The 20,609-nt window shown below is 37.6% G+C and overlaps 1 protein-coding gene across 1 annotated transcript; it reads right to left on the reverse strand.

Moving 5' to 3' along the window:
* Nucleotides 1–1,616: 1,616 nt before the first annotated feature.
* LOC132547109 (uncharacterized) lies at nucleotides 1,617–19,543 on the reverse strand. The gene is made up of 5 exons (XM_060210863.1): nucleotides 19,327–19,543; nucleotides 6,517–6,993; nucleotides 4,583–4,670; nucleotides 4,050–4,243; nucleotides 1,617–2,036 (listed from the first exon to the last, which is right to left on the reverse strand). Exons 1-5 carry the CDS (start codon nucleotides 19,541–19,543, stop codon nucleotides 1,762–1,764), a joined length of 1,251 nt encoding a protein of 416 aa, XP_060066846.1. The 3' UTR covers nucleotides 1,617–1,761.
* Nucleotides 19,544–20,609: the final 1,066 nt, after the last annotated feature.

The raw sequence follows: 20,609 nt of genomic DNA on the forward strand, positions 1-20,609 counted from the left end.
GGTCCAGTAATACGTAATTAGTCTCGGATTTCGGCTTTTAATAAAGTCTTCATGACACCTCTTTAGCAAAGCTGGACCTCTAGTTCAAACCACTTTGTTTACATAACGACATTTATGTTACCAAATATTTATTGAAGTTATCACATATCATTGCCATCGAATTAATTTGATTTTGTAAGATGTCAATAATCGACTTGAGATGAAATGATGTTTTATGCTCTCCATTAATTATTTAAGAAATGAAAATTGAGATTGTTTTTTTTTCTGTAGAAGATCAATTACATTGTCAAGTATTACAGAACATTTCTTATCCATATCAAACGTGTTGTCATCACATCTCTTTTTTAAAGAGCCAGACCCACTCCTCGACCGATATTATTTTATATAAAAAAAGTCATGATTTTCTATTTTTCGCGGGTAGCAAAAGTTCTGACCAACCCTGTAATACCGCAATTTTAAAGTAAATCGCTACCAATCTAACGTAATAAATAGTTTTTAAAAAGAATTAGAAACGACTCAGTGCTAATTCATAATTATGCGGGAAATGCTGCCATCTGAAAATAAATCTGCCGTCTTCCAACATGGCAGAAAGCGTGCGAGGGCAGTGGGGAAGAAAACGTGTTTTGACGGACTCCGAGGCGAAAAAAGGAAAATGGCTGCTTCATACTCTGTATCGCTCTCTGTTTGGCTATCTCGTGTAGTATCACTCTAAAATCATATTCATAAATACTCTTATCATCGAATATTCGCTTTAGATAGATCCATTTCGCGATGTTTGATATGTTCGTTAGTGTATTGTAGCCCCTATTTGAGGTCCTCTTTGCAATTAATCGTAGTTTTTCTCGTAATCTGCACGTTTTTGTGTCATATCTAAGCATTGAAAGATGTGATCAATACATACGTTAGATGATTTCCATACATGATATATATAGTATTGATTGCATTTATCGGTAAAATCTTTTTACAAGCGATGTCACATGGACGTACTACTCACCTCTTCCTCCATTTTTGTTTTGGTTCTGACCGCGTCTGAACGTATCACGTGACTTTTCCTCATCAATATTCATATCCTGGTGTTGATTAATGAGACTAATTCCGGCACCGATATCTCCGGTACCCTTTCAATTTCCAATTCGAAACTTTATTTATATATCACTATTAGTATACAACATTTCCAGTCAATAAAATATGAAAAAATATCTATAACGGTGTGGGTCTGGCTCTTTAAGGGTTTTCATTGCGACATTATACTATCATATGCGAATGTGTGACGTCTTTTCAATATTCTGTCATCACGTCTCAATAGGGAAATACACATAAAAAAAGACACAGATATAACAATGGATAACATCTGGAAAATGTGATATAAATATCTCATTGAAAGATGACGTAATCAACTGTGAGTGACCACGCCCCTTAATGTATTGGCTTCTTTCAATCAAGTTTTCATACTTACCAAAGGTTTCTTGCGTTAGTCAGTTTACTTGCTGTAACTTATCTAAAAATAACTTCCTTTGCAAATATATGTATATTTCTATCAATCAAATTTTATTACACAAAACAGTGCCTCATGACAAACTTTAATCACCACGTAACTCATCACGTGAATTCCCATCCTGCCTGTCTCTCTGTATTTAAAATACATGTAATATCAAATAATATCAATAATTTCGACATCAAACTTCTATCAACATGAAGTGTTCATACAAATTAAATAATAAATGTTTTAAGCTGTATGAAGGAAAGAGGAAACACAAGAAATCACATGACACAACATCGGTCACGTGGTTTCGATGTTTTACTATTGTCTGCCCTGTTTCCGCTCCATACGCCAATATTACGACATGACGTCACAATGAATTCGTCGACTTCCACACCGTAGAATATTTCAATGTCCGACAGACTTAATCGGGATACATTTATAGGCATGCTCGATCTCGTTAGAGCGTCCAGAACATCCTCTTGTATTTCTGCACAATCTATAGTATCCCCGAGGTAGTTCCTGGTAGCCAACTCCAAGTTTACAGTTGGCAAAGCTTAAAAGGAAAAAAAATCAGATAAATGAATTTTCAAAAAGTTGAAATCCATAACAAGTAGATCTATAAATAGATGTTTATATACAACAACAATCCGCAAGAACAATTGATCTGTTTATTACGTCATTACAACGTATGATATAATATGGTTTGGCGTTCCAGGGGCTACTCACTCTATTTAACAAGGTGTAATTTACTAACATAATTCTATGTATACCAAAGAAATGGACTCCGAAGTGACTCAGAGTAGCCAGATTAGCAGCATTGAAGAGAGACAGAGAAGCAGCTAGACCCTGAACGATTTCAGAGAAGCTACTAGACTCTGCAACGCAGAAAAAATAGAATATTCAACGAAATAGCTAGACCCTCAACGATATGAGAGAAGCTGAATATGTAAGCTAGACCCTCAACGACATGAGAGAAGCTGAATATGTAAGCTAGACCCTCAACGACATAAGAGAAGCTGAAAATGTAAGCTAGACCCTCAACGACATGAGAGAAGCTGAATATGTAAGCTAGACCCTCAACGACATGAGAGAAGCTGAATATGTAAGCTAGACCCTCAACGACATAAGAGAAGCTGAAAATGTTAGCTAGACCCTCAACGATACGAGAGAAGCTGAATATGTAAGCTAGACCCTCAACGATATGAGAGAAGCTAAATATGTAAGCTAGACCCTCAACGATACGAGAGAAGCTAAATATGTAAGCTAGACCCTCAACGACATGAGAGAAGCTAAATATGTAAGCTAGACCCTCAACGACATGAGAGAAGCTAAATATGTAAGCTAGACCCTCAACGATACGAGAGAAGCTAAATATGTAAGCTAGACCCTCAACGATACGAGAGAAGCTAAATATGTAAGCTAGACCCTCAACGACATGAGAGAAGCTGAAACATATGATCGTATAAGAGTATTCTATTATTATAAGATTAGGGGTAAAATTCCCCTGATAATTAAACGCTTCTACTGAGAATTGAAGTTATTACATAGCCCCTTATTGTTAACTAAAAATAAAGCTTAGCATCTGAATTTGTAGCTTAGGAGGCGACTGAAGAAAATCCAAAGTGTTCGGAAAAAAAATCTAAATGTTAGGTGCACCATCCCCATAACTCGTAAATTTCATATATCTGATAACGTTAGAAATATTCAGTAAAAAATGTTGTATGCCTTCTCTGTGTCCAGTAAACTGACATCCTTGTGTATTTATACATTTTAAATAAAGATGAAACAATTAAGAGCTTTGTATAGCTTGAATATCGATTAAATAAATGTCTGTCGAGCTTACACACGCCGTACTTAGAATCAGTGCCTTTGTCTGAAACTATCCACGCTCGATAAACCCGCATAATACTTTAAATCCTCATACTTCATCGAATCCATTGTTATGTGAAATAGAGTTATATGTAGTGCTTATGAAAATGTCAAGGATTAATATAAGTAAAATGACTCTAAGAGTCAATAAGTCAAGTATTAGACTGTCAAATCCACAAATCCAGGTACTTGACGGTTTGGCGAGTAACCTTTTTCTTCGCGTCTAAGTATGTTACATATCCCGTTAATATCTGTCGCGGTGCCTAAATAGGTAACATAGTCCTATATACGTCCCAATAACATAATGCTCGATATGTCCCATAAACAGATGTAACAATCTCCGTTAATCTCCTTTGCAGTCATTAAGTACAATTTTGAAAGTTTCTTTTTTTTTATATCTGCTACGCTGACACATGTAGGTTGTGTTCAGGGCGACAACTGCAATAAGCAGAAGTGCGGGACAGAAAACGATCGTCTCGCCATCTACAGGCAGTTATATGAACAGTCCTAGGGTATATGGTTCTGTGTAAGGATGGTCTCATTCAATCAGACGTTTGTGATTCCAGTTCTTCTTGTCGTAACACGTGCATTTTGAGACAAGAGTCTGGATGAATGAGTTTAAAAGGCCCACAGAATACGACGTACGAGGAAAAGGGAACCAACTCGGTAAAATCATAAAAATTGAAGAAATAGTTACCACGCTGGTTAAGAAGGAACTGGTAGGCAGGAATGACAGACTGGGGGTCTAGTAAGTGGAGTTTGACGAAAAGGGCGTTCATTTCCCGATTGTATTCTTCTTCTGAGGCTTGACCACGCACGATCTTGTATTGCCACATCGCCGTCCACCTGGGTTCCATGATAAAGGAAAGAAGTTTCTCGGCCCAAACATGTCTGGAATAAAATGGCGAATGAAGTGAACACAGAGAGAACGCGGAAACATTCTACACCGGAAGTGACGTTCTCCTACCTAACAATGAGTAGTAAACTGCTAGCGCGTGGTTCAGGTGATTACGCAGTGTAATCAAAATTTAAACATAGTTATCAATCAAATAAAAATATAAAGACATATGTTGTTGAATCTTTTTTAAAATATGGTGATCCAATTTTTTGTCTAGATGATCCATTTTAATGCACGTGTGCATGCAAAATATAAAATACAATGGTTGTTTAGAACTTATTCTACCTACGTAGAGCTTTTGTTAAATTTTACATCAACATTATACAGCTTACCCTCTGTCCTCTATGAAGTCCCTCAGACATACTCCTATGACGTCATTCCGCACTTCCTCCGGGTACAGCAGCGTATAAAGGCAAAATCCTATAAAATATGATTTGTTGGAAAAAATGTTCACAACGCTTGTAATTGAAATCACGATACGTAAAAAGTTCACAACAACGCTCCGACGTTTTGTTACATTTCAAACAGGAAACTCGCTTGGAATTTATGTAATTCTGTTTAATATTCTTGATTTAAGAGAACTCGAACTAAAAAAAATCTAACATAACCATGTAAATTAAAACTACAGATTGATCCGAAAGTCGTGGTCTTAACAATGCATCTGTAGAACCTGAAAAATATATTATAGATAATAGTAATTTTGAAGAATTGAATTAAACTTTTCCAAAGTACATGGAAATGAGATACAGCTGGAATGTACCCATCTTCAGAAAGGATTATTACGAGCTGACGACAGCGTCAACCTTAACTGTGTAACGAAACAGTACCATGCAAATGGCTGACATCTCACAGTATGTAAGGATGTTTGGTCCATGGCCAGGAACACGCCATAAAGAAGGTCAGGTCACACCGGGAAATATGTCACTGGGCAAACAGCATTGACATCGGAAAGGTAAAGTGCTTTGTCTTTAGTCGTCTGTGTTACAGATCTAACTTCACTTCCAGTGCATTTAGCCTGGGATGAATGATAGACAGTAACTGCAGAATAGTTAGCGTTGGCAAATCATCCAGAAGAATGAGACATAATACCCCATGATATCAGGTACGTCATTTTTAAATAGTATACGATAGAACCTTTCAACATTTCAAGAGTAAGGTTGTTTCAACCATAGCGTTACAGGGCGTGAATTTAGTTCGCCACTGAACCTCAGCAACAAATAACATCATGGAAACAGCAAGATTTCTCAGAAGGTCTTCACGCCGACCATAATTATTGTTTCATAAATTGTCGGGTCGTTTGAACTTATTTTCTCTTCGTTTATTCTCTGTTTGTTGTTAATAATATGTTGTATTAAAATAGGAATTAATTTTACAGAAGAAATACCGACAAATGCTGCCTTGCTGGTATGATATAAGAATGGTAACTGGTGCCCTCACGCATGCTTTTTTCATGGCGGTTAAGTCTGGGATCTGATCTCTCTTCTTTCTCATCAATATTCCCCAACGTCTCCCTCAACAATGTCTCACATCTGGACTTTAATTAAGCGTTCGTCTTGTGAAGTTGTCTTTGGGTTTTGTCCCCCAGTCGAGACGTACCAGTCTATAACACTTGTAGTTACGTCCCCCTGATTAACGTTCAGTGCTGTGGTACAAAGAAACTGTGTGGAGTGTCCTGTTTAATGCCGTCGGTAGTCTACTTCTATATAGTAGCTTCAGTTCTATCACAAGGACAGATGATAGTTCAACTTCAAGAAAACACACACTCAACACTTGCACAAATAGGAATGTCTGCCTTCAATGACCCTAGCTGTTGAAGGACATCAAATAAACCAACCAACAAGGAAAGACTACAAATCAAATATATGTATACGAACCAATGGAAACCTTCTTTGAAATTCTATAAATAGCATAAATAAGGACTAGAGGAACTACGAATATTTAATATATATAGTAACTCTTCAATTACCTCTCAAGTCATAGCAACAACAAATGTTTAGCTGTCGAAATCCAAGATGGCGGCAAGTCAGCTAATTTATATTTGAATCTGAGTCAAAATTGAATGAGCACTGCTTAGAACCAATGGGATTCTACTAATAGAGTTTGAGAAGGATCTGTCCGATACTCCAAGAAATAGTGAATACAGGAATTGCTCAAGAACTTACAACGGACAGGCGGACAGGTGGAGTACGGATCACGGACAAGAAAATCACACTATTTGATATACTGGGCTAAAAATCCAGTAAAATATCAAGAAAATGTATCCTACCTATTTTTTTCCATTGTAGGCTGTTATATAATCCTTCAAGAACGTCCGCTAGGGCGCGCTTATCAATCATAGAGTGGAATTTGTGATCGTCCTTATTTGTAGAAATAGCTTGTGCTACAAGAGCAGTTCCGAGTTTGTCTACCGGGAATCCTCGAGTGTCAAAGTTCTCCAATCGTGGGTCATTTTTCTCATGCGGGAAAAAAATGTCATGCACATGTTTTTCCATTTTTACTTTGTTCAAAAGCAGCCCACGGGCAGCCTCTGAGACTACGTCATTTCCTGCTAAGTCGAAAGGAGACAATGCTTGTAAGATTTCCACTGTGAGACGATCTCCTGGTTTACTTGGTCTTGCAAGGAGACTAAAACTGCTCGTTCTTCGGATCGTTCCGGAACCTTTGTTCCTCTTAGAGACATTCCGAAGGGATGATGAACGTCTGACGGTGCCCACCGCCAAGACTTTCGGGTTTTTCGTCGCCACTTTGGATTTGTAGATAATTCACATTAAGTCTGAAACGAAAAAAAAATCAATTATTAAGAATGTATCTGTGATATTCTTACACTAAATACTGGTAAATTCTCAGTTTCTTTCACAAAACTACAGGGGTTGAAATACGTCATGTGCAAATACTTAAACATTAAGTCATGCATACTAAGCACAACTAAGAGCTAACTAAGCGCCGTTACCTAGTCAAATACCGCCTGGTACTACTAATGTGACACCAACATATCAGTACAATAACAGTAATGACCATTAATTTCTGACGTATGAAAATGTCAAGTCTGGGTATATTAATACGCCCACTTAACAACATTTAAATGGGAGTCTGAAGCAGTCTACATACAATTACACAGGAAATAAACAAAATATGTATCCATTGTAAAAGTAACATTTAGTCGTACCTTGTACGTAATAAAGGCGAAAAAGTAAAATAATAACTGTAAAATAAGGCGAATTAAGAAGTGTTCAGTCGGCTTTAAGGCTAACACAAACATTTACTCGTAATCAGCATGGCGGAATGGTCCGTTGCGTCACACAAATATGATTTTTCTTCAATTTCGAGTAATAGTTTTTATCGTTGTATTACGTAATTTTTTTAATACTACGCGTATTTTCAAGTGAGTATAAACAACTGTAGAGAGAAAGAATACGATTTATAAACAATTTGTCCTTTTTTGCTCCATCAGTCAGTTGTCGTGGTGACTCAGATCCAGCGAAAAGTGTATGTAATAAGTATTGTGTAAAGGTCAAAATGGCGGTACGGTCATTTCCCGTCACCAGCTGTATATATGGGAATAATTACATAAGATTACATATAACATAATGTACATATGACTGTGTTCATCAAAATGTAAAGGCAAATGAAATCCCGCAGAATCAATACATTAAATTATCGCCAACTTTCAAATAAAATATCATATAAGGACCAGTAGACTCTGAGCTCATTTATAAACTTAGTCGGGAGAGAGAGAGCAAGGGGAGGGGGGTAAATATAAATATCCATCTAAACAGAATTAGTGTGTTTGGCTACCGAGTATTTCAATATACAGAGAATTAGCAGTTTCTCTTTGTTACAGTCAACACGTGATCGACTTGGTGTTTACAGTAAATAATTAGATCTACACAAACCGGATATTGAAAAACTAACTTTCTTTTGTTGATGACAAATATTTAAACAGCAGCTAAACTCCTTGCCGAGATTACTTAGAAAGTCTAATACATTGTATAAATCATGTACCGATAGAGGCAAACCGATTTGATAAGATGGGGACATCACGGTAGGCCCTGTTACCACCGATCGTGTTTATATTTGGGAACAAAGCCTATTCAATTATTGTGACCTTGTGTGGCCGGCTACCAAATGAAAAGGTTTTTTGATCGATAAATTCGCGAGATAAAATTTCAACTTAAAAACGAAATTTCTGATGTTATTACATGACATATGGTGTTCGGTTACTTCTAATTACAACGAAGTGTTACTTTCCTTGTCCTGTGTTAATATAGTGAATAAAAATGTATCAACACAGAGGATGTTTTGCCGAATAAAGAAACACGAATGCCATCAATGTTATTTTACAGGGTTGTAATGAGAGGGATGGGTCTAGGTGGGAAGGGGGAGGGGGTTACAGTTAAGGCATGCACCTTGAGCAACGATTGGCCTAACGTCCTATATATAGTTATGAACAGCTGCTTTCATGGGTAGACCAGAGAAGTGGAGCGGTGATAAAGACTCGGTGCGTTGACGAGATTTTGTCTATTTTAGTGAAAAATCGATATATATATATACATATAATGAATAGATTCCTGATAACCCCCGACATGTATCATATTTCAGGTCTACCTGTATTATGTCCATGTTTACCTGTATTTTACCTGCAGCAATCAAACATCTTGCCAGTAATCAATTTTGGGCATATAGGTAGCAAATTCACTCGCCTGTATCCACCTACGTCACCCACAGATATTAAACAGTAATTTGTTTTCAAATTTCTTTAACCGCTCGTGAACGCTGAAAACATTTAAAATGCGTTTGTTGGGATAAGCTGGGATAAACGATACCCTGTGTGTCCACTTGGACAACTTGATGATAAAAACAAACCGCCTTCCATGCGTTTTTTGAAGTTGACGACACTCTTACGTCAAACGCGAACTCATAGAGGTTATACCAATGTCAAACAAAATGATAAAAAGTAACAAAATTGATAGTACTCAAGCATCTTGAAAGTCAGAGTCGATCTTATCGGCAACTTGTACTCCGCTGTAAACGTGAGAAAGTAGCACACGGAGGGCACACTTCAGGGTCACTTGGTATTCACAAAGTAGCAGTTTATCAGTCACGCTTTCGAACCTTACACAAATATACAGAAAATTCTGGGTTTGATATTCAATAATAGTGAGTTTAGCATATAAAACGTTTTATCAACGTTTATTTTTGAAATGTGGAAAAATTAAGCCTTCAAAAACATACCTTGTAGAGTTTACGACATGCAAACTAGACACAGTGTGTAAACTTATATTGATGAGTACATACCGGACTGCGTCTATCCATACACAGGAGCTGTATTCTTGGATTTTTGAAGCAAAGTTGTTAATTGTCGTTACCTCAGCTAACAGATATTAAATAAACAAAATGTATTCAAGTTCTTAAAAAGAAAACAGACCCGTATATTTAAAATGTCCCTGAAGTTCGTCGTCCCTCATGCGTTGTGACATATTTTAACACTTTTAAACTTAACACTGAACTGTATGTGTAAATCTATATAGTAGCTGCACACAATATGTTACACAATGAAAACCAGCTCAGGCGTGAAATAGATGGATTCGACAAAAGTTATGATTTAGAAACCCGTTATCGGTGTCCAGATCAATTTGAGTAAAAGTTTAGAAGTATACATACCATAATCAGAATCGGATCCAAAACAGATATCACATTATCGTAAACACTACGGGGAGTTCATAGTCACCTCCTGTGGTAAACTGAGTTTCAAACATGGCTTCCACAATTTGTGGTAATTCTGTGATTAATTTGGCGCCCTGCCATCTGACATTTTCATCAGTGAATAAAGAGCACAGTTTACATATCCATTGGTTTATATCCATATATACACATCAGTCGACACACCGCTTTGTACGCCATGTTAGCGAAATGTTTTAAACCCTGTCGTCTGCTCGTCACATGACTTACGTCTAAATAGGTGTAGATTTCCCTCAGGATCAGTGGTTAGGATTACGGGTGTATATAAAGGACCAGAATTGTATACTGAATACCCGTCATGGTTGGCGCCTCCGAACAAAGAAAAGCATTCCTCTTTTATTAATTTTTCTACAAAATACCTTCATACTTCCTGCTCGGTTATATACTGCACACATGCAGACACACAACCTGTAGGTGTTGCTATTTACTGTATTTAGTTTTCACACGTTTATGATACTAAACATGAACCATATCAAATCCTTCAACTGAAAAAAATATACCGATTGGTCCATTTGATAACATATAACATGTTCAGCAGTTCCGGTTCCATTTTTTGAAAATTGGTCAAAATATATTGGGTTTGCTCTTAATCGTGTGTGTGTGTTGGGGATGGGGATAAGGTGGGGGTTAGTTTTTGATTTGTAGATGAACTTTTCCAATATGGTTCGGGTGTTATTGTCATAGGAAAGTGATACCACCTATCAATTACTAAGTGAATGGAAGAGTTGTGCCCCGAGCCTCCCGTATGTTGTTCAGTGATTAACCACCAGCTACTACCATAACGCTCCTTTCAAAACGACACTGGCTGTTGACGGGTCGATACAACCAGTTTCCTCTTCGTTGAGCGACATTTGAAGCTGCAGATAACTGATTGTTGTAACACTGTTAAAACACTTGGTTTATGTCATATCTTACACAATTTTCAGCGTCATTCCGTTCTTAAATAACGCTAAACAATGAGAGAGAGAGAGAGGGGGGGGAGAGTGTACCCCCGCCCCAACCTCGACCCCAACCCCCCCACCTCCACCCAAAGGAGTATGTCTACATCCCAACCCCAATCGTCAGATATTAAAGGAGTGTCTTATGCTACACTACAACATATTACATAAACATCTTATATCGACTTTCCCTGAACAAAACATTGCCGGGTTTCTTCTAAACTGCGTGATAAGTGGGAGTATTCGAAGCTTCTTATCTTGAATCGCCTGTTTCTAGATAGTAACATTCCTGCCGCCCCATCCTCTTTGATAATGTGTCGTATAGTAAAAACCATAACACGATAATGGCGTATCGTAAATAAAGAGAGATAATTGATAATTTGTTCTGGCGTTATACCCGATATTGTACACTGTGTATACATTATACTTTTAATTCCTGAAGGCTTAAACACAAATCTCTAATCTTCTCTACACACTCAGAAATATGCCGAAGTTACAAAAGAATTGATCAAATCAAAGTCACACATCGAACAAGAAGAAACAAAGAAAATACCGACATGTTAAAAGAATATTAAATTCGAGATGAAAGTAGGGCAAAATATGAATAAAGGAAAGATTTACACGCAGAGACTATTGAAAATGTACAGGGAAAATGAGACCAGGTCTTCGGGAAGAGTAAGCGTCTTCTGCTTCATGCATGACAGCCTTCCTGTAAATCTTGGTCAATCACTTTAAATAATGTCACGTTCTTAAATGAGAACAAGGTAAATAACAACGAAACCTCAGATATACTAGCGATCTTTAAACACGTCCCGTTTCATATCGCACAACTAGACAAATATTTCCAAGGTCAATGTGACAACTGTAAATGTGACAACTGTAAAATATTTCCAAGGTCAATGTGACAACTGTAAAATATTTCCAAGGTCACTGTGACAACTGTGAAATATTTCCATAATCTTTAAGAAAAGACTGACACTTAAATAGTTTTGAAAACAGCCGATCATATTGAAACCTTCAGCCCACATCAACTATTCGTCTGCTGGGCATTATCAAAAGACGTCTGAACTAGGTGAATATTCCACAGAAGTTTTCTGTTTAAAGGCCCATTTCTCCTTGGATCACCCTTAATCTTTGTGTATAAGTATTTATCTAAATTGTATGTACTTGATGCACATTCGGCCATACCCTGGAATGTTTTTCATTGGCTGCCACAAAAATTTATTGTATCGACCTGATACAATGACGTCATGAACTGAACATTATGTAGTAAAATGACTGAACTTTTTATTTTTCCAAAATATATGAGTTACGGTTTATGTCTCTGATCTACATCTCCTTACTATGCCTTCTGCAATAACGTATGTATGAGTAATACATAAGGATTAATGGACTAGGGGAAACTAGGACTAATAATAATAATAATAATAATAACTCGCATCGCGTATTAATAAAAGCAGTACACAATACATTTTCTCTGTACAGTATAACTACACGTTTTATAAAAAGGGTTTTAAAGAAGAGGAACAAGAACATACCAACATGTGAACATTATCGTAATACAAACACCAATTACAGTAAAACTGGGACAAAAAATACCCCCCACGTCGTGTCGTGAAAATCTTCGTAAATCCATCAAAGTAATGTCACATTCTCAAATAACAGCCACCGAATCTCCATAGTAACGAGTATCAAACACGTTCAGTTTCACATCGTACAAGGAAATAGATTGTTTCTCAGTGAAATCACTATGACGACCGCAGACCTCATAAAATTCATTAACCTGCATCTCTCGATGTTTGTCAAAAGTGACGTCATTTTCCCGCGTTAATGTCACCACCACTAATTAGAAAGTTAAAATGGTTTCCATACCTTTATCTCAGCCGTGCACTGTATTATTTTCATCACTGGAAAAGATATAAAATGTCGCGATATTTCTGTAGTTTTATTTGTCTTCATGTCATGTTTGAATGATAGTGAATTCTTAAGACTCCGAAGTCAAAAGTGCCTTGTTATCATCGTTATGATCCCCCAGGCGATCGTGTTTTTCCCGACCTTTTGTTGTACACGTTATCATACGGAAGGTGGCGAGGAGTCCCACATTGACGACGGATACTGTCACAGAAGTAAATTGTAGGATGTTTCCTCCGACGTAAAAACCAAACGATGATGATATAGCATGTCCGTCTAATTCCTTATATCCAAACAAAACAGTTGTGGCAAGGACACACATACCTGAAAATAAAATCGGACTTCCGTATCAAAATATCATGACGTATTCAATTCACTTAATTTTAGAGGATGGGATACGATGATGTGGAAATGATGATAAAGAAATCAACAATACGTGAAAATGTGAGCATCGCAAAAAAAAAAAACAAAAACAAAAACAAAAACAAAAACAAAAAAACAAAACAAAACCTTAACGGAACAAAGTTCAGCTACGATAAATACGATGATGGTATTTTTTTTATCAAATCGGTGAATTCCTTTATTTCATTGACAAAGAAAATATATATTTCATCATAGGAAAATGAAATCAATTATATATATTATTATGATAAAAGTACACATAAAAAGGTCAAATTTTTTGAAAGATGAAACACTTTTTAATTTAAAGTACAAATAATTGACTCTTTATTATAGAAGATCAACACATGGATAACTACGATTTCAATGCCAAAAATTATATATTTCATTACCTTCATATTTGACAGAGAAATTCTCCCTATAAATAGAAAAAAAAAACTTAAGTTTTAAAATATCATTTTAGGCTGGAAATAATTAATACAACACTATTTGCGGAACTAACGGAAAGTTGTCTACTCAGAGAGTATTTAAATCTTTCACTTACACGCCCAAAAAAAGAAGAAAATCGATAACACGTAAGACGTTTTGTTGATCTTGATAAGACCATGGACACTCAGGATACCGGAAGTAATGGACCACACCAAACCCATCACTGCGCATGCTTGAACACCATAGTACCAACCTGAATGAGATCGTGATGAAAAGTACATTATAAACATTTAATAGTATGGCAAACAAGCATCCATTTTTGTATGGTGGCTGATTAGTGCCATTTTCGCTTTTTCGCGTATTTCTGACAGCACGAAAATGCGAAAAAGAGACATAGCTTAAACTTCGCTTTATCGCGTTACATTTTGGCGCTTTTTCGCTTTTCCACGTGGTGCGTTTTCGCTTTTTCGCGTGGCTTTTTTGCGTTCCGTTTTGAAGCAAATGGAGGTGTTTCTTGCTTTTTTTTTGTTTTTGATGTTTGTTTTCATATCTATTAGTGAGCGGGAGATTATTCTTTATATAGAAGCCTATTTTGGTAAAGTTAAACGAAATCTCAGCGCGCTGAGAGTCGGTGTAATGGAAAAGTGTTCCCGTATCAGCTCATTTCCTGCTTCAGATAAGGAATGTGGTAATTCATTAAAATCTATCAATAAAACAAGTTAATAACTGATATTTATCAATCGAAGAGTTTTATCATAATGACATTATCATATATAATTTCAGATAATTGAGGACACACCGCTAGCCTATCCTGGACACACCGATAACCTATACTGGACACACCGCTAGCCTATACTGGACACACCACTAACCTATCCTGGACACACCGCTAGTCTATACTGGACACACCGCTAACCTATCCTTGGCACGCCGCTAGTCTATCCTGGACACACCGATAACCTATACTGGACACACCGCTAGCCTATCCTGGGCACACCGCTAGCCTATCCAGGACACACCGCTAACCTATCCAGGACACACCGCTAACCTATCCTGGACACACCACTAACCTATCCTGGACACACCGCTAGTCTATCCTGGACACACCGTTAGTCTATCCTGAGCACACCGCTAGCCTAACCTGGACACACCGCTAACCTATCCTGGGCACACCGCTAGTCTATCCTGGGCACACCGCTAGCCTATCCTGGGCACACCGCTAGTCTATCCTGGGCACACCGCTAGTCTATCCTGGGCACACCGCTAGTCTATCCTGGACACACCGCTAGTCTGTCCTGGGCACACCGCTAGCCTATCCTGGACACACCGCTAACCTATCCTGGGCACACCGCTCGTCTATTCTGGGCACACCGCTAGCCTATCCTGGACACACCGCTAGCCTATCCTGGGCACATCGCTAGTCTATCCTGGGCATATTGCTAGTCTATCCTGGGCACACCACTAACCTTTCCTGGACACTAGATTCTTTGAAATTGAGTTGGATTAGACGTTTAATTCAGAAGCCATCTAAGTGGCAATTAGTTTTTAATTCTCTATTTGATTTACAAAAACTTTCTACATGTGGGAGTGGGTATATTCAAGAGTGTTTGACAAACTGTAAGAACAAATTTTGGAAAGATGTATTCAAAGCTTGGGTAAGACTTAATGATTCTGTGGGAGTTAAAAAAATGCAAGAAAAGTTTATCTTAAGAATGCCATTGTGGCATGATAGAAATTTTACTATTGGAAAAAAGTCAGTTTTCTATAAAAATTGGTACAACAGAGGGGTAACAATTGTTAATGATCTTGTAAAAGATCACAATACATTATTGTTTTACATTTTTCAAGAATTCAAAGAGATGCACAGTATCAATACTAACTTTCTTCAATATCAGGGTTTAATTTCTTCTGTCAAGGTATATTTACAGAAAAGCAATATTGAATTTGATAAGCAATTAATTGTCTACCTACTAATTCCGAATAACATTGCCATTTTCTTAGATAGAACTAGAGGTTGTAGGGACATTTATAACCTGATGATTAAAAAAGTGATTATTTCCACTGGTAGAACAAAATGGGAGAGGACTTTTGAAGATAATGAATTGAACTGGTCCGACATTTATATAACTCCCTTCATAGTTACAAGAAACACCAAACTACAGTGGTTTCAACATAGGACAATACAACATATATTAACAACTAGTTCATTTTTGTTTAAAGCTGGTATAACTAGTAGTCCAATGTGTAACCTTTGTAATATGGAACGGGAAACAATTATTCATGTTCTATGGGAGTGCCATGAACCACAAACATTACTACAAAGTTTATAAACCCTTTTTGATGTACTCTTTATCCCATTTTCTTTTAATAAACAAAGATTTCTCTTTGGTAATTTATTACATAATGGCAATGATATATGTAATAAGACAGATAATGTAATTTTGATTTTAATCAAATTTTACATATACAAAACAAGATGTCTACATAAAGCCTTAAATCTGACAGTTTTAATCAGTTCAATTAAAGAGTATTATATGTGTCAAAAAAGTATTGCTTATAGTGAAGGGGAGCTTTCCCAACAGAAGTTTAGGGCTGAATGGATAAAATAGGAGAAACCATTAGAAATCTCAGACTAATTCATCTGTTAATATATTTGTGAACTTCCAGGGTACATTTTAAGAGCTTTGATATCTTTTCATTGTATACAGGTATATATTTATTGAATAATTTGTATTTCACTAGGTTGTTCATTTTCATTTAGTAGTTCTTCCGAGAAATTTATTTTATCCCACCAGACGCTAATTTTTTGTTTTGATTTTTTTGATCAGATCTCACCTTTAGCCCAGTAAACTCCCTCTCTCCCTCTCTCTCTCCATATTATTTACTCTCTCCATTTCAATACATTTTCATAGTGGCTTTTTTCTCTCATTTTGTGGTATGTGTGGGGGTGAAAGTTTGTGTACTTGTATATCTAGTAAAAATGATGATGATGATGACAGAGTGAGTGAAAATGATTGTACATGACATGATGATGATTGTACAATGGATGATGATGATGATGATGATGATGATGATGTCTGTACAATGTTAGGATGCATGAGGTGTACAATTGCTATGATGTGTGGGGTGTGCAAGGTTGTTTATCTGTATGTTTAAAATGCTTTGAAAAATAAAATGAATATAAAAAAACCTTTCCTGGACACACAGGCCAACCTATCCTGGACACACGGACTAACCTATCCTGGACACACCGCTAGCTTATCCTGGACACACCGCTAGTCTATCCCGGACACACCTCTAGTATATCCTAGACACTTCGCTAACCTATCCTGGACATACCGCTTCCTTATCCTGGACACACCACTAACCTATCCCTGACACACTGCTAACCTTTCCTGGACACTCCACTAACCTATCCTGAACACACCTTTAGTATATCCTGGACACACCGCTAACATATCCTGGACACACCTTTAGTATATCCTGGGCACACCGCTAGCCTATCCTGGACACACCGCTAACCTATCCTGGGCACACCGCTAGTCTATCCTGGGCACACCGCTAGTCTATCCTGGGCACACCACTAACCTTTCCTGGACACACCGCTAGTCTATCCTGGGCACACCGCTAGCCTATCCTGGACACACCGTTAGTCTATCCTAGGCACACCGCTAGTCTATCCTGGACACACAGCTAGTCTATCCTGGGCACACCGCTAGCCTATCCTGGACACACCGCTAGTCTATCCTGGACACACCGCTAACCTATCCTGGACACACCGCTAGCCTATCCTGGACACACCGCTAGCCTATCCTGGACACACCGATAGCCTATCCTGGGCACACCGCTAGACTATCCTGGACACACCGCTAACCTATCCTGGACACACCGCTAGCCTATCCTGGACACACCGCTAGCCTATCCTGGACACACCTCTAGCCTATCCTGGACACACCGCTAACCTATCCCGGACAATCCTCTAGTATATCCTGGACACACCGCTAACCTATCCCGGACAATCCTCTAGTATATCCTGGACACACCGCTAACCTATCCTGGACACACCGCTAGTCTATCCTGGACACACCGCTAGTCTATCCTGTGCACACCTTTAATATATCCTTGGCACACCGCTAGCCTATCCTGGATACACCTCTAGCCTATCCTGGACACACCGCTAACCTATCCCGGACAATCCTCTAGTATATCCTGGACACACCGCTAACCTATCCTGGACAATCCTCTAGTATATCCTGGACACACCGCTAACCTCTCCCGGACAATCCTCTAGTATATCCTGGACACACCGCTAACCTATCCTGGACAATCCTCTAGCATATCCTGGACACACCGCTAACCTATCCTGGACACACCGCTAACCTATCCTGGACACACCGCTAGTCTATCCTGGACACACCGCTAACCTATCCTGGATACACCGCTAACCTATCCTGGGCACACCGCTAGCCTATCCTGGGCACACCGCTAGTCTATCCTGTGCACACCTTTAGTATATCCTTGGCACACCGCTAGTCTATCCTGAACACACCGCTAGTATATCCTGGGCACACCGCTAACCTATCCTGGACACACCGCTAACCTATTCTGGGCACACCGCTAGTCTATCCTGGGCACACCGCTAACCTGTCCTGGATAATAAACCCGTCTAACAGGTGGTTGATAATATTGCGTTGATCTGACTTTTAAGGTCAGTAGAGTTGAACACATTAGTGATATATACATGGATGTGTAATCATTTTGAAATCACAAAATGTAAACTGGAAAAAAATAGTTTCAACAAATTATTTCTTGAGTGAACGACATATTTTTTTCTCTAATAATTAATATTTATGAAAATTTTATCTTCACATATAGAAAGACCTATTTATATTGATCACCAGAAAGTTTAATGAATTTAGTCACAAGCTGATAATGTTTGACACCACAGTATTGTTACCTAGTATACATTTAACTAGAACATTCGTTAGATCGTTATATGTCTTTACTGTAAGAAAGCAACTCTCTGACATATTACGCGTTGTTTTTAAAACACACAGTTTGCGGAGGAGTCATTTGACTTGTTTTTAAAAAATATATTACATTAAAGTCAATTTAAACTGGTTGCTTTTAAAACGAAAGCACACAGGATGACACCGGATGTGTGCGTGTCGATTTCTGAACAATACAAATTTAAACACAAGTAACTTTATACATAGTCTAAAAAATATTAAAGTAAATCCAGCCTAGCGTTACAAAAATTTACATATTTTAAGCAGAATTTACAAATTCTCTAAAATACAGTTAAAAGTGTTGTTTTTTCTTTTTTAAAATTATTATCAGGCAATATGAATAACATTGAAAAATCAACATTCATTTCATGAAGTCTGTCTCGGTTTAAACATAACAATGTTGGACATTATCGTTATTATAGATTTGAATAAATAAATATTACTAACTATTAGAAGAGTTGATATGGAAACAGCTGTTGTTACAATATAGCCACAGTCCAAAATGATTTCCACTATTCTGCTCAATTCTCCAATAGGAGGATGAAAACCCATATAGATGAAGACATAAGCCCACAGCTATCATCAGTCCCGAAACTGCCGTCAAACGTACATCCATGGTACACTTTCTGCTGGAGGTCCTCACACCTGTACCATGTTTACTTAAACTGATACGGACACAGCCTACTTCTTCAGTGTTTTGGTTACACGTGCTTGTAAAATCATCCGAATCATTCTCCAGGATTTCGATCTCTGTCCCGAACCCGTGAAGTCTGTCTTTGTTTTCAGTTCCAACAATCTGTGTTTCAACCTTTGTTGACCGGCGAGGGATCATGTCATTGGCTAGTCTGCCATCTTGAGATTTAAACATTGCTTCCTGTTTCTACTTATAGTAAAACATGTTCATGATTGTAATCACTGGCTGGTTAAGTTTAAATTTACGACATTACAGATATTTTGCTAGGTGAGGACATGTATTTTATGACCGTATTCTGTGACTATATCTCATTATGTATGTCCCAATTCTGCATGTTCGTGTGTGTGTTTTTTAACTCGATAACAATAGTTAAAGCTTCTGATTGAAAACATGTAATATTTGCTATTGTAATGAGACAATGACGTACCGGTTATATACTTGTCACGGTGTGATTAAGTAAAGTCGTTTGAATAAGCTGCCAGAATATCATACATTCACAGTAGAGGAATTGAACTCATACAGATTGGTGGAAGATATCCATTCAACATTTTCTTTTATCTGGGTATGCTGTAATGTTTGTAAGATAACTGACATATTTCTATGCTATGTCTGACCTGGGTATGCTGTAATGTTTAACTGATATATGTCTATGCTATGTCTGACCTGGGTATGCTGTAATGTTTATAAGATAACTGACATATTACTAAGATATATCTGACCTGGGTATGCTGTAATGTTTAACTGATATATGTCTATGCTATGTCTGACCTGGGTATGCTGTAATGTTTGTAAGATAACTGATATATGTCTATGCTATGTCTGACCTGGGTATGCTGTAATGTTTGTAAGATAACTGATATATGTCTATGCTATGTCTGACCTGGGTATGCTGTAATGTTTGTAAAGATAAGATACCTGGGTATGCTGATATATGTCTATATGTCTGATGGGTATGCTGTAATGTTTGTAAGATAACTGATATATGTCTATGCTATGTCTGACCTGGGTATGCTGTAATGTTTGTAAGATAACTGATATATGTCTATGCTATGTCTGACCTGGGTATGCTGATAATGTTGATATGTGACCTGGGTATGCTGTAATGTTTGATAACTGATATATGTCTGATATATGTCTATGCTATGTCTGACCTGGGTATGCTGTAATGTTTGTAAGATAACTGATATATGTCTATGCTATGTCTGACCTGGGTATGCTGTAATGTTTGTAAGATAACTGA

Source organism: Ylistrum balloti, unplaced genomic scaffold (genome assembly GCF_031769215.1).
Source record: "Ylistrum balloti isolate Yb309-2 unplaced genomic scaffold, AGI_CSIRO_Ybal_v1 Utg369934, whole genome shotgun sequence".
Taxonomy (NCBI): Eukaryota; Metazoa; Mollusca; class Bivalvia; order Pectinida; family Pectinidae; genus Ylistrum; species Ylistrum balloti.

Coding starts and splice junctions, on each gene's coding strand:
- LOC132547109 (XM_060210863.1), bottom strand. CDS start 19,543: ATGTTTAAATCTCAAGATGGCAGACTAGCCAATGACATGATCCCTCGC. Junction 4,244..4,582: donor GACTTCATAGAGGACAGAGG/GTAAGCTGTATA, acceptor ATTTTATTCCAG/ACATGTTTGGGCCGAGAAAC. Junction 2,037..4,049: donor GTTCCTTCTTAACCAGCGTG/GTAACTATTTCT, acceptor TTTCCTTTTAAG/CTTTGCCAACTGTAAACTTG.